The sequence below is a fragment of the Thermobia domestica genome, chromosome 3 (genome assembly GCF_964235325.1).
Source record: "Thermobia domestica chromosome 3, izTheDome1.hap1.1, whole genome shotgun sequence".
Lineage (NCBI taxonomy): Eukaryota > Metazoa > Arthropoda > Insecta > Zygentoma > Lepismatidae > Thermobia > Thermobia domestica.
Window position 1 is genome coordinate 107,324,547 of NC_137456.1, and position 14,958 is coordinate 107,339,504.

The 14,958-nt window shown below is 34.1% G+C and overlaps 1 protein-coding gene across 8 annotated transcripts in view; it reads left to right on the forward strand.

The window, feature by feature from the left end:
* The window catches only part of LOC145680650 (uncharacterized), a 191,181-nt gene that overhangs the window by 75,147 nt on the left and 101,076 nt on the right, over positions 1-14,958 (forward strand). The window contains exon 4 of one of the 8 annotated variants that reach the window (XM_081751367.1): positions 12,721-13,792. The exons of 6 other annotated variants lie outside the window; for them this stretch is intronic. In XM_081751367.1, the coding sequence (XP_081607493.1) occupies positions 12,721-13,006 (286 nt within the window). In that variant the 3' untranslated portion in view covers positions 13,007-13,792. Of the gene's footprint in view, positions 1-2,203; positions 5,757-12,720; positions 13,793-14,958 lie in introns of those variants that run through there. One more of the 8 variants, XM_081751370.1, reaches the window with a different exon arrangement.

Here is a 14,958-nt window from a genome sequence, read left to right on the forward strand (position 1 = left end):
TCCACACAGAATTGATCGCAACGAAAAAAAAAAAATCCAAACTGGAAATTTTGAAGGAACTAAAAGAATGAATTTCACCTCAGAATTCGGTCGTTTCTGTTCCCGGTCACAAAAGATTTTTCATCCTTCACAGCTGAAATCTTTCATTTTCGCAAGTGAGAACATTTTCGTGTACTGCTTTAAACCTCATCAGTATATCTTAGACACTATAAACATCAAACTACATTCTTAATGACTTAAAACTAAAGTGATTTTCTCAATTTCTGTTTTGAAATAAAACATTCAACTCACGGCTTGTACGCTTTATTTACATAACTTTCATCTTGACATATTTTGTTGCAGAAATTTTAAAAGAAAGAAAAAAAAATGAAAATTTTGATCCAATGTCAAGAATTTTTGTGTAAAGATTTCTCCAGCTCGACCAATCTTATTTAATATATTTACTGTTTGCCTCTCTAAAATTTAAACAGTCATCGGCACACACACATCCACTTTTTTCTGGGCCTTTGCTATGTCAACTCATGGGATAATGCGACAGTTCCGGATGGTTTTTCGAGTTCCTGAAAATGACACACTGCAGTAGACTTCGACACACTGAGTTGATTTGACTATCGTTGTGTGCTGGTTGATGGATTTTCTCAATGGCGTGTCGTATGACTTGTTATCCTGGGGCGGCCGGACTTCGCTGATTTCGACGTTTTTACAATCTGCACGAAATTTCTGGAAACAACGAGTTGCTCTTCTGTGGTTCACTGCATCTTCCCATTTTGCATGACTAATGAGTTGCTGCTGGAGCGTATGGCTGGTTCGAACTCACACAATAATAGTTCTCATATCATACATTGTTAACCACTCTTGTCACTGCTACTATAAAACTAATTGAAGATACTGACGGAGTGGCGGCCTTCGTATTAAATAATACGCTTGTCACTCTATCTCTTGGGCTGTTTGATCTTGTGATTACGGTCGATCACAGCGTATTCACGCACCTGCTTTTCGGGTTGTGGAAATATTGCAAATCTTGCAACACATTTTGTATTTCTTGGTGTGTACCATTAACTGCCAGACGTTAATTTTTTTTATGATAATTTTAGGTATTGACGACAAATCAGACAACTCTGAAATTTTGAACTACGTCATTGGATGCTTCTGGTTATATTCAAACAAAATTAGTAAATACCGTCTTTTTTTTTAAAAAAAAAAAAAAAAAGTTGGCAGATTTTTTTGACTGCTATATTCAGTACTTAACATGATGTTAATTCTGCTTTTTCAGCAATAAGTATAATTATAATAAGAAAGAAGATAGTTTTCAATTTTTTTTAATATATACATAAAATTACCTGCTGAATATCGAGGTTCTTGTTGAATACTTGACAAAATATTTTATGTCATATTAGTCCAGAACTTGAATTATGATATACAGTGGACCCACAGTAACGAACTTAATCCATTCCGGAACGCTGTTCGCGAGCCGAAATTATTTTTTCCGTTGAAAGAAATGTAAATATAATTAATCCGTTTCTAACCATAGAAACATGGTACATATTTTTTAATTACATTTTAAAAGGATTTTTCTGTGAATAAGAGCATAAAATGAAAATAAAATATCCATCCTTAATTAAATACAATTATCCGTAATTAAATATAAATAAGTACCACTAACAGCATAATAACAGAAAGTGAAGAAAAATGAAGTTTTTATACACAGGACTCTGACAAACGCGTAAAAATATTGCTGAACGCTTAGAATTGGAAGGCGGGCATCCATTTGTACTTCCAACACGACAGGTACGTGTTTCCAGCCCGAAATATCGCTCGTGAGCTGAGGGGAAAAAATGTTCACAAACCTAATTCTTGAATCGATTTGTTCACGAAGAGATAGATTTGTGAACCGAGACTCCGCTGTACATTTAACTACAATACATATTTGCGAAGAATTCTTACGAACTTTTTTGCAAGAGATTTTTTAGTATAGCCCAGCCATGACGACTTGATCGCTGGCGGAATTTGAAATTAAAGTTTAAAAAAATCATTGCGCCTTCAAATGAAGAAAATATTAGCTAAAAAGTATTTATTTTAGATGAACTGTTGTAAATAGGCGCCAATGCAAGGTTGCACTAACATAAAAATCCCAGTTCCTTCAGTGTCCCAAATATCAAGTCATTGTAAATGGGCTATACATGAAATGTTGTTTTATTTTCAGTGCCATTCCCGTTGGTAGCATTCCAGCAACAAGAGCATGTGGAGGAACGATAGTATCTTCGAAGACTAAACGAAAATTTGTGTGTCATTGGTGTTCCAAAGAATGGCTCTCGGCAAGTGATCTGACCAAGCATATTCGAGTTCACACTGGTGAAAAACCTTTTGTGTGTAAAATTTGTACTCAGCCTTTCAGTCGCAAGGAAAACATGGTTCGTCATATGAAAATTCACTTATAGAATAAGACTAATTTCGAAAACATACAAAGAAATGGTTTCAGGATGCAAATATAAGTAAATAAAACTAGCATTTGAACGGAAATAGGAGTAGTGAATCATCAGTAGAGAAAATTAATTTTTGAAAAATGAATCTTCCCTCCTTTTTATCTTGTCCTCTTACCGACTTAAACAGACTGAATACAAGGATGTCAAGATTAGGTTGAGTGTTCAAGTTATTCCTATTGTAGTAACAACATAACATTTGTAGTCAACTCTATGAAAATTTAGTAATTATTAATATAAATAGTATTATGATAATAAATTATCACTTTCGTTATCAAAACCAATAATTAACACGATGGAAGAAGACACCCAAATTTTGCGTAGTTATCAAATATTGGCGTCGAGGACTTTTCTAGAAAACCAAAAATAAGACGAATGGAAACCAATGTGCTAATCACATATTGTCCAACTGAAGGAAGTCTGATCAGCATAACCTTTTCTTGACTGTTACTCCATGGAATCTTATTTCGAAAATTCAAAAACTAATTTCGAAAAATCATTGTTCTTACACCCGGTAACTAGTCAGGAAATCTTAAATACTACACTGAAAATGACAAATAAGAGTTCTTCAGGATATGATGAAGTTCCTGGTAAAATTCTAAAGCATACCCTTATGAGATTGCTGATATCTTATGCTTCATAGTAAATAACTCATTTAGTAGTGATGTTTTTCCTGAAGCATTGAAGCTAGCAGTTGTTAAATCCTTATATAAAAGTGGCAAGAAAGATCTTATATCGAACTATAGACCAATATCATGTCTGTCTACCTTCTCTAAACTTTTTTGAAAAACTTATGTATATAAGACTAGTTAGCTTTCTAAATAATTTTGACTTAATATCTCCTGCTCAAAATGGCTTTAGATCAAAATAAGTCTACTGAAACTGCTCTTTACTCCTTTCTCTATTTCGCTTTAAATTCATTAAACGCTAAAAAGTATACAACTGGCATATTTCTTGATCTTAGCAAAGCTTTTGATACAATTGATCATCAAGTTTTACTTAAAGAATTACAAGATTATGGTATTAGGGGAAATGCTTATGAGTAGTTTAAATCGTATATATCCAACAGAAGGCAAACTGTTGAAATTAACTGTCAAATTCGAGACACACAGGGAGTAGGCAAATGTTATTCAGATACCAAAGAGTTAAAATTTGGAGTTCCTCAAGGTTCCATCTTAGGCCCTATTCTATTTTTAATATATATAAATGACTTGCCACAATGTTTAGACTCTGCTAAAATTGTTCTGTATGCTGACGATGCAAATATATTAGTAACCGGAGAAACTTACGTTGAGTTATGTAATGCAGTAGATTCCACCATGTCTGCCGTCAGTGACTGGATGGATAGAAGTAAACTAATACTAAATACAACAAAGTCTTCGTGCATGTGCTTTCACGTAGTAAAAAACGAGATAAGAGAACACCCTTGTGTATCAATTAACGGCAAAACGTTGAATTACGTTTCGGATATCAAATTTCTTGGTCTTTGGGTTTCAGATACATTAGATTGGAAAATTCACATTTGGCTCAAACCTGTTACATATTAAAGCTTTTACGAAATAGTGTCAGTCAGCATGTTCTGCTCACAACTTATTTTGGACTTTTTCATTCTAAATTGAAATGCGGTATTATATTCTGGGGATCTACTGCACTGCTAAATTCCATATTCGTTTTACAAACGAGAGCTTTAAGGTTTATGACCGGAAGTGAATCTCGAACTTCTTGTAAACCTCTGTTTCAATTTCTTGAAATCTTACCTCTTCCATGTTTATATATATATATGAACTTCTAAAATTTGTAAGAAAAGATATACAGCTAGGTAGAAGCAGCTTCCGGTTGAACTCAGATATTCATACGCATAATACAAGACAAGCGTCGGATCTTCATATAGAATCCTCACGTTTAAAAGTGCATACGAATAATACATTTCCTATGGCAGTGAATATTTATAACAAGCTTCCTTCCACTTTTAAAAACAAAATATCCGGTTTCAATAAAGCAGTCAAGTACTACCTACTCGAGCACTGCTTCTATTCTGTAGAAGAATATCTCGCCTGTAGTAAATAATGTGTAAAGTATATATATATTTTGTATATCTATAATGTAAGGTTTTATTAACTGTTATGTTGTTTTATATCGTTGTATGTAACTTAGAATAATGAAAACTTGTACCGTTTTTTACTTAAATTGACACTATTTTAATATTGCATGTAGATTTAAATGTATACATATGTACACATTCAGTGTTCTTGTGACGTGTCCAACTCATACGTTCACGTTGTGAACAATTTGTATGAAAAAGGATGAAAATAAATACAATACAATATTCTGGTTCTGTAAGAAGTGAGTATTACTGTTATGCGTTTAGCATTTCATTTTTCTTATGGATGTGAATTGGACGCTGAATTATACTGTTACTCGCTTAATATTTGACGACTCAATGTGTAAAAGCCTTTGAACAGTGAAGTAAAATTGGTCAGACTAAAGTAAATAATCGTAGGAAGAAAGTTCACTGCTGTGTGCAGTTAGGCGCTAGTAGTATCATTAGAAGTCACATGAGTGTAACGGTGTTTCCACAACGTAAAATTAGTATATAAATTGTTTATTGACAACGGGACAGCGAAAATGACCACTGCAGAGCAGATAGCATTGTCTGTCAGACATTACAATACAAAGTTTTCATTTGTGAAGGACTGTATTCATGAGACAAGAGGAAAAATAACATGTAAAAATTTAGATATTTAGTTTTATATGTAATGTGATAATTATAACAGAAAAAAAATCACTTTTCAGCTTTGACTTTTCTCTGAAAATCTAAAGTTATGTCTCTTACACATTTCATGTGTTGAACTTTCAGTAAACACCAGCCGTGCTAAACTTATTTATTGTATTTTTTTTTTTTTTTTTAACTTCATTGAAATACTAGCTTCGCGTGTTTCCATATAATTTTTAATTATTATCTACTATTTTCAGTTGTACACAGATTTCTGTCATTTCTCCTTTTGTTTCATTTGGTGTAACTACTAATGTAAGTACGAGAAAGGGTGGTACGCGAAATTCAGAACAGGTGTTTCAAAAAGATAGCTGTATATTATTCTGGAAAATAAATAATTTCTAATTTGTATGGTCGAAATCACTGTCAAATTATATCATGTATTTATTTACATTAATGATTGCAAAAGGTAAAGGCAGCGCCTTTAAATCAAATGTAAATAAGAAGTGATTGAATATATTGGACCGATTCCATTTCAAATCGTCCAGGCAAACCACAATTATTGGTCCCCATCATAGTCTCAGATTGCATTTATTTATTTATTTATTTATTTATTTATTTAAATATGGGATTACATGCAATATTATTAGACCCATATTTTTTTTCTTTTTGCTGAAAAAATTTTTTCCTTCGATATACAGCCTTCCAAAATGGCTGCCCTCCTCTCGGATTGCTCGAAAAATTGAAAAACATGTCAAATTAAAAGTTTTATTGTAGAGAAACGAGTGTACTTAGTAACATAATCGCAATAGCAGGAAAAGTATAAAGTTCTATGTTTCGGTGGAGGGCCCAAATTCGTCTATTGGTCCAATAGGAATCGCGCAATTCACTTGCAATGTTGCCAACTTTGGTGAATTTTTTGCTAACTTCAAATATTTTTTCTTCTGTCCTCACGAGCAATATCAACCATTTGCTTCTAGCATCGAAATCTACTCCATAAGGTCTAGTGAAAATGACACTACGTGGATTTTATTTGATATTTGGTATTCATTAGTGATTGTAAACATCACATGAAGCACAATTTTCCCCACATCACCAGTTTTCGAAAACTTACATGTATTTCATTAAAAAGTTTTATCTCGTGCATTATTGGTAGTTTGCGTGATTCGGTGTCGTGAACATCGTCCTGGTGTTCTCTGGAACCATGAAAATTGTTTTCACTGGTAACATGACATTGTAGTGCACTAGCTACAGTGTTTGTGTGAATAACAATGAGAAGTCCTATTACAGTAAGGACCTATTAAATGTGTTGATTATTCTAAAAGGCATAAGAGGATTGCGTACAGAAAGAATTCTTGACAAAAATTTTATCTTGCGGTAAAATAAATGTATTGCGTACAGCGCGTCTGCCAAAACGTAGTATTAGGAGAGGATGATTATTTGTGTAAAGGGTGCTTTGAATATTTACTGTAAACAACGTGAATGTGTGTGAGATATTTGTGACCACGGAAGAAGGTGTAAATATGAAATTATGCACCAGCAAGATAAAGAATTTGTTCCTCTGAATGTAGATTTAGAAACCATTAACCAGACAGTTAACATACTAAACATGAATGTGTCGCCATTAAAACGGCCGTTATCGGTGAAACCTAGACTACGGTGAAGGATTCACCTTTCAAAATTTTTCATACTGCCTTTCAAATCACGTTGTGTACAGGACACAAATAATCATCCTCCCCTAATAGTACGTTTGGGCAGACACGCTGTACGCAATCCATATATTCTTCCGCAAGATAAAATTTTTTGCCTAGAATTCTTTCTGTGCACAATCCTCTTATGGCTTTTAGGATAATCAACATATTTAATACGGTCCTTACTGTAATAGGACTTCCCCATTATTATTCACACAAACACTGTAATTAGTGCACTACAATGTCATGTTACCAGTGAAAACAATTTTCATGGTTCCAGAGAACACCAGGACGATGTTCACGACACCGAATTACGCAAACTATAAATAACGCACGAGATAAAACTTTTTAATGAAATACATGTAAGTTTTCGAAAACTGTGATGATGTGGGGAAAATTGTGCTTCATGTGATGTTTACAATCATTAATGAATACCAAATATCAAATAAAATCCACGTAGTGTCATTTGGAAACAAATAAAAGTTCTACCAAATTGGCAACACTGCCAACCGAATTGCAACGCACGTAAAAATCATCATTTTGATATAAATCAACTTTCTGAACTTTACCAAAGCTTTAACACACAGTTTCTGATTTAACGCCCTGTATATATCTTATCTTCTATTGTCCCGAGCCGATTTTGAGTCCCGAGTTAGAAATCCTGTAACTCGAAAACAAAGAGGAATTCGACTCATGTTTATAGGAACTTTTCTACTGGATTTGATGTCAGGATTCATCTCTCAAAATTTTCATACTCCCTTTCAATTCGCCTTGTGTATAGGACCTAAATGCCCATAGGAAATATTTATATTCCAAGTACAAAAATCGAAATTTCAATAATTAATTGCGAGTGTTCGGGGCTACAGCCGCATGGACGGTTAGCGGATATTAAATACTTAGGTACTTCTCCAACACATGTAAAAAAAAAATTCAGATTTTTAAAAGGTGGGTTTTTTGAGAAAATGGCGTCCAAATATGGCGTCTTAATGAAATTTTCAGCTTTTCATCATGCTATAACGTCGAATGTAATAATCAGAAACGTAAGTCCTTTACATTTTAAGGAAACTTATGAAGTAGATTTCGATGCTAGAAGCAGATGATTGATATTGCTCATGAGGACAGGAGAAAAAATGTTTGAAGTTAGCAAAAATTTAACCAAAGTTGGCAACATTGCGAGTGAATTGCGCGATTCCTATTGGACCAAAAGACGAATTTTGGCCCTCCACCGAAACATACAACTTTATACTCTTCTTGCTATTGCGATTATGTTACTAAGTACACTCGTTTCTCTACAATAAAATTTTAAATTTGACATGTTTTTCAGTTTTTCGAGCAATCCGAGAGGAGGGCAGCCATTTTAGAAGGCTGTATATCGAAGAAAATTTTTTTCCAGCAATTTATATATATATGGGTCTAATAATTTTGTATGTAGTTTCTTATTTTAAAAAATAAATTAAATCTGAGACAGTCGTGAAGACCACCCTGGACGATTTGAAATGGAATCACTCATTGTTTTTTATGGTGAACTAAGCTTGAAGAAATGTATCTACTACCGTAATTTGCAATTTTATATTATTCTTTTACTTTGATTTCGCAAATCTTGCATTATAAGTAGACGCTATAGTGTTTCGTGAATAAATGCTTGTAATTATTCGTAATGTTTCTGAAACATATTAGGAAACACATGCATTATACAAGGACTTTACTGAAAGCAATGCAAAAGTCGGACTAACTTTTTTTTTTTTTTTTTTTTTTTTTTTTAAACTTACGCAGATCTCCAAACTTAACTGTTGTTCGAATGACTTCATCTTTATGAAGGTATTACTCCAATTAGTCTCCATTGCAAGCAATGCATTTGCACCAGCTTGAATCCAGTCTCGAATCATCTTTGAAAATTTCAGTGATTCATATTGTTATACCCATTTCTGTACTCGCTGGCTCATGAATTTTTTTTATGACTTGAAGGAGCGCAATGGTGCCCTTTCTTAAACTCATACTGGATTATAAAAGTACACACCAACGCTTCGTCTCTTGTCACAAAATAAATAACTGTTAGCTGTAAACGCTTCCAACAGATCAGAAATCACTCTCTCCATCATACCGGGTGTTGCCTGTTGAGGTCCTCACTTTGCACACACTTTATGATAACTAAAATCTTCTTCATCTCTTGTATTTTATTGTAGCTACAGTCCACTCCTCTGCACGATCATTTCGTTCACTAATTGAAAAAATTGAGTTAGTGATTCTACTTGATGTTCTAGGTTTGTTTTCAACTCTGATATCCCCTTCTTTAAACTTCTTCATCAGTCATTCGTGTTAATACTCGTCCAGGAACAGTTCTGCAGTGTAGACACAAAGTTAACATGTACGAAGAAAGAAACAATTGTGGAGATCTGTTCCTGTATACGAATGAAGAACGACCGGACAAAATTTTTTATGGAATCTGCTTGATGTCCATGAGAAAGACTACAAGATAGTGTACGTAAGTCACAGACTCTCTGGTCACGTCTCACAAAGTAGACCTTTAAACGCCTGCCCTTGCGTACAATGTAATCACATTTTTTCCGTGACTGAAAACTTCTCTTACATATTTTCTTATAGCAGGCGAGAGAGAACGAAATAAGGCGAAGCCTCAGCTCTGAGCTGACGCGTGATTCACACTGTGAAAGTGTGAAGGATTTTCTTCTTCTCGCAGAAAAAAGCTAATACACGTTGTTTCGAGAGGACGAGAGGGACTCCGTAGTAGATTTGCATTCTTTGCAACTTTCATATACAAACTTTTATGAATAAAGAAATTAAATGTTTTTATGTACTTTATAATTTTGTAATTTAATTGCATCTAATGTATATTTATATAACTTTTTTGTTGCAAGTTTAAGAAACATTAAATATTCTTGAATTACATTTTTAATTGATATACACTACCCCCGAAAAGTTTCCGGACAAACACGAAATAAAGAAATTTTCAAAATGTAACTTAAGAGTGCATTACAATTTGCTCACAAATGAAAGGTGAAACATTTTAGAGTCCGACGGGAGAAAAGGTCTTGGCCTGTTGTGGATGAATTAAGAAAATTAACTTAAATATCGCGCCGTTGTGGTGGTGCATTACGTACGCGTGCGATAGAAAACGGCCATTAGACTGCAAATTGAAGGTCAAACACACAATAAATGCCTCATAGGTGTCTCTCAAGCTGCTCTGTCTACTTCTCTCTCAGATCTCACTGTTGGAAGTTGTTTATTGCACACTAGTTGTTGTGTGTGTGTTGAAGTGAGGTGTAAAGTGTTCCCTATTAGTCACCATAATGCCCCGTACGAAAAGGGAATTGGGCGTTGAAACGAAAGCAAAAACAGTTATTTTGCGTGAAGAAGGCTATACAATACGGGAAATAGCCGCAAAAGTGGAAATACTCCATACTACAGTGCATGATACCTTAAAATGATTTGCTGAAACAGGGGAAAATCGCTCTCGAGCAAGATCTGGAAGGCCTAGAGCTACTACTGCAAGGGAGGACAAGTACATTATAGTGACAAGCAAACGCGACAGGTTGAAAACAGTGCCCCAAATACAAGCTGAAGTGAATGAAACTCGCGAAAAGCCGATCAGCTATGAAACTGTCCGGACGCGGTTAGTTAATGCGGGACTAAACGGCCGTGTGGCAACCAGGAAACCGCTCTTGCGCCCTCAAAGCAAAAAGAAGAGATTGCTGTGGGCAAGAAAATTTGCAAGCTGGGGGCCAGAGCAGTGGAACAAATGCTTATTTGCTGACGAATCAACGTTTGAGCTCTTTAGTCATAGACGCAGGGTTTTCGTGCGTCGCTCCAAGGGCAAAAGACTGCTTCCGTCGTGTATTTTGCCAACGGTAAAGCACGGGGGTGGTTCTGTAATGGTGTGGGGTTGCTTTGGTAACAATCAAGTGGGGGATTTAGTGCAAATACAGGGTGCAATGCAGAAAGAGCAGTACCATCAGAATTTGATCAGACACGCAGTGCCATCTGGGAAGAGGCTCATTGGTCGTGGGTTCATCATGCAGCAAGACACACACATCCCGACTTTGTAGATGGTATTTGTCGGCAAAAGAGCAACAGGGAGACCTCAAGAATATGGTGTGGCCCTCACAATCACCGGATTGTAATCCAATTGAATTACTGTGGGATGAGCTTGATAGAGAAGTTCGAAAGATGCGTCCCTCTAGCGAGAAACACTTATTTGAGTGTCTTTGTAAAGCCTGTATAGCAATCAAGGCCGAAACTCTACAGAAACTAATACGGCGAATGCCCGAAGTCCGTAAAGCTGTTATCACAGCACGTGGAGGTTACTTTGATGAATCAAAGATTTAAGTTTTTTGAAAAAAACAATGATCCATTTCTGTTAAATTTCTGTATTTTCCTCTCAAATACATATTGTGGGTTCCAGATAAAAATAAATTCCATTGATATGACTTTGCTTTTTCTCGAATACACGTAAAGTATACATAAACCTACTTTGTACGGAAACTTTTCGGGGGTAGTGTACTTCTAAAATGTTACTGTTAAAGCAAGATATGAAGCTACAGACAAATATGTAAGTGTTACAAAATTCAAAATATTATCTTGTACCCCCTGCTGCTAATTTTCCTTAGAATATTATTTCACTGGTTAAATTTTCATTACTTCTTAGTTTTATTTCTTTATTTATTTTTAGTCCGTTTCAAATTACACTATTACTAAGTATAGTATGTATGTTAGTGGATATGCAGTCGAATGATTTTTACAGAATCGAGTGAGAAATTCAAATGAAAGATGTGGGTTGAGCAATTTTGGCAACATGAATTATTTTCCAGTTCCTGAATAACTTTAATTCGTTGTGTTGAAAAAAAAATATTTAAAATTAAATTCAATAATTTTGAATGTAAGACACGTACTAGATATATTATGAAATGACAAATTCGTTGTTAACTTTTTTCTAATATTTGTACCTCACATCATAATTTAAAGAATGTCTTCAAAATGATGAAAAGTCTCTAGACGGTCCAAAGCTAGGAGGGAAGAGGAGTTATAGTCAGTTCTGCCGCCACTGATATAATCTTCGTTAACGTCCTGTAGCCTTCTATGGATATGGGTCATCCTTCTTCCTTCTTTCATCAAAAAATCAAAGATTGCACGTTGTTTGAACTGTGTATCATTATTTACTAGATTATTACACACTTGTATAGAGGAAGAACCACTCCAATAACATGTGGATTGTGGACGGTTTCTGTCAGTCAATAAAAAAGTTAAGCCGACCATTTCGTTACTGTTGTTATGGTTCCCGTATTTGTGGGTGTACCCGCCAAAGTAACGGAATGATTATTCAAGGTCTGATTCATAATGGAAATTCAAAATACTTTCAGTTGACTTGTCGTTTCATGGTGTTTTGATTCATCACTTTCCACATTATGTTTCGTTAATACTAATAATAATTATTATGGAGCATAACCAGTAGTCATTAAACTTAACTTCGTGTCATTACTTTCAGTTAAGTCCTATCTATAAGCCTCTCGTATTCGACGATATTTTATCTACAGTGATGTAAGTATTATTGTATGGTTCAGTAAATACATACCTTGATAATAATTACGAAATGTAAACATGTTTGATATATTGATTATTACCAAATGGCAGGAAATAAAGAACAAAAGTAATACAAGTAGTAAATAAAAGTATACTCTCCCAGTAATCTTCATTTGTCCAAGCATCGTTTAAAAAATTAATCACGAATTAGTTTTCATTTCCTGTATTATACATATTTGAATTGCTTCACTACGTATATACAGTGTTCGTATCCAAAAAACCTCCATTGTTATTTTATTTTCAGATTTCCTATTGATGCTGTTCAGAACCTGGTGAAAGTAAGAAAGAGGTGTCATGCATTACAAATACTCAAAAGTAAGGGCAGAAACACCTGTAATGTGTGTTTCAAACCTTTCGCTTACGCTGCGGATCTCGAGAGGCATATGCGCGTACATACGGGCGAGAAACCATATGTGTGTCCCATATGTGGAAGGCGATTTAATGTAAAATGTAATATGAACAATCACTTTAGAAGAGTTCATAAGTCGGAGATGCATTTGATAACGACAAGCAGGAACAGTCCTTTGTAATTATTTTGTTCGTTATGTGATGAGTTATGCCCAGAATCAGTTCAAGATCTATATTAAACTTTCAAAACTTATGGTTCCAAAATTCTTAGACTTGCCTTACAATTCATTGAATGAAAATAAGTAGTAACCAAATTAGAAATCTCTGACTGTTCAATCGTGAGGAGCTATGACCAGCCAGATGATGCACATTCAATTGGGCGATGCGTGATCAGAGCACCGACTTTCATATTTTCTAGAAAATCGTTTTAGATGCTTCAGAATGTTGTAACCAATTACGTAAAATATGGTACGCTGGAACAGACATCACGAGTGAATGAGTTTTTACCCAAAGAAAGCCTCTTTATACACGACAGTATATCTCTTGTATATTGCTCTCATGTATTATAATGTTTACATCATAACATTCCAAGTATTAACCCTTTAGGGACAGCTACAGATTGCTTTCTGTATCAGTCTTCACGAAAAAAAATAAAATAAAGGTTGTACGCCCTAAAAGCATCCAAGCCAGTGATTTGGTATTAAATAACTTATTTGACAAATTAAACGCAAATTAGGCTTATAAAACATATCCGTCCTCTTTGTCCAAATGTTGTATTTACACATTCTATATACTACACCTGACCTCAATGGAACAATTGGCTGTGTTTATATGCCACGCCAGTTTCTAAGGGGATAATGCTTCATTTTGGGTAATGAAGACATTGTTAACTGCGTAGATCATTGTTAGTGGGATCTTCAGTCGTGTATATATATATATATATATATATATATATATATATATATATATATATATATATATATATATATATATATATATATATATATATATATATATATATATATATATATATAATATACGTATATAAAAAAATTATTGAAAGGAACTTCCTGAAATCACTAAAATAAGTTCCATGAAAACAGAGCCTTCTTTCATTGAAAATATTAAGATAATTTTAACACGTAAAGTAGTATTTGATGAACGCGAAAGGAAGACATATTGGATTTCACATCTTCGAGTATATGAAAGTTTCATAATGTGAATTGAATGGGATATTATGATGGAATAATGGAATTAAATGGGACATTTGTGAATTGAATGGAATGTTAGAACAAAGATTACTGTTTATTTTATTACAGAATTGATCAATAATTATATTTCTGAAATGTGGCGTACCCTATCACTATATGCTAAAGAAAAAAATAATGTAGAAAATTTTTACCAAGTCCCATGAATATTTATGCACAATGTACAACAGGGTGTCTATCGGTCACGAAAGTCACGAAATCAGAAAACGGACATGAAAGTCACGAAAAAGTCACGAAATTTAGCGTTTGGGTCATGATTTTTTTTTTAGCTGTGCAAATGTAAGTACAGATTGGAAAATTTTGTTCTATAAAACGTCAAAATTCACCACCAGAAATGTCTATGGTCGGCTTTAGACGCTACCAAATCGCAAGCAAAGTACGTTTCTATCGCATGGATGAAAATTCGGCCTAATTTGCACCCGAATTCGCTATTGAAAATGTTAGAAAATTTTATGATTTGGTAAAGAAAAGGTCACGAAAAAGTTACGAAATTTCATTTTGGAATTTTAGTAGACACCCTGTAAAATGATCAATTTGAATTTTTGATTTTCAATAAATAACATTGTATCCTATGCCAAACTGTGTTTGATTTATTTTATCCTAACGAAATATTCATACGTATTGCTATTATATTTGTGATTCTAATTTATGTCAAAAATATTACGTATCTAATGTGATACGTGTATTTTCAGACATACATATGTTTTCAAACTTGAAAGTGTGTACAGTGGTTGAAATTTCTGATCTAGTCCTTGTTTGCATGTAGTTAAATGTATATATAGGACAGTGAATAATAATAAGCTCATAAATTTCTGTTCATAAAAATATAGTATGTTGGTGAATTCTGCGGGAAAAATTAATTCTGT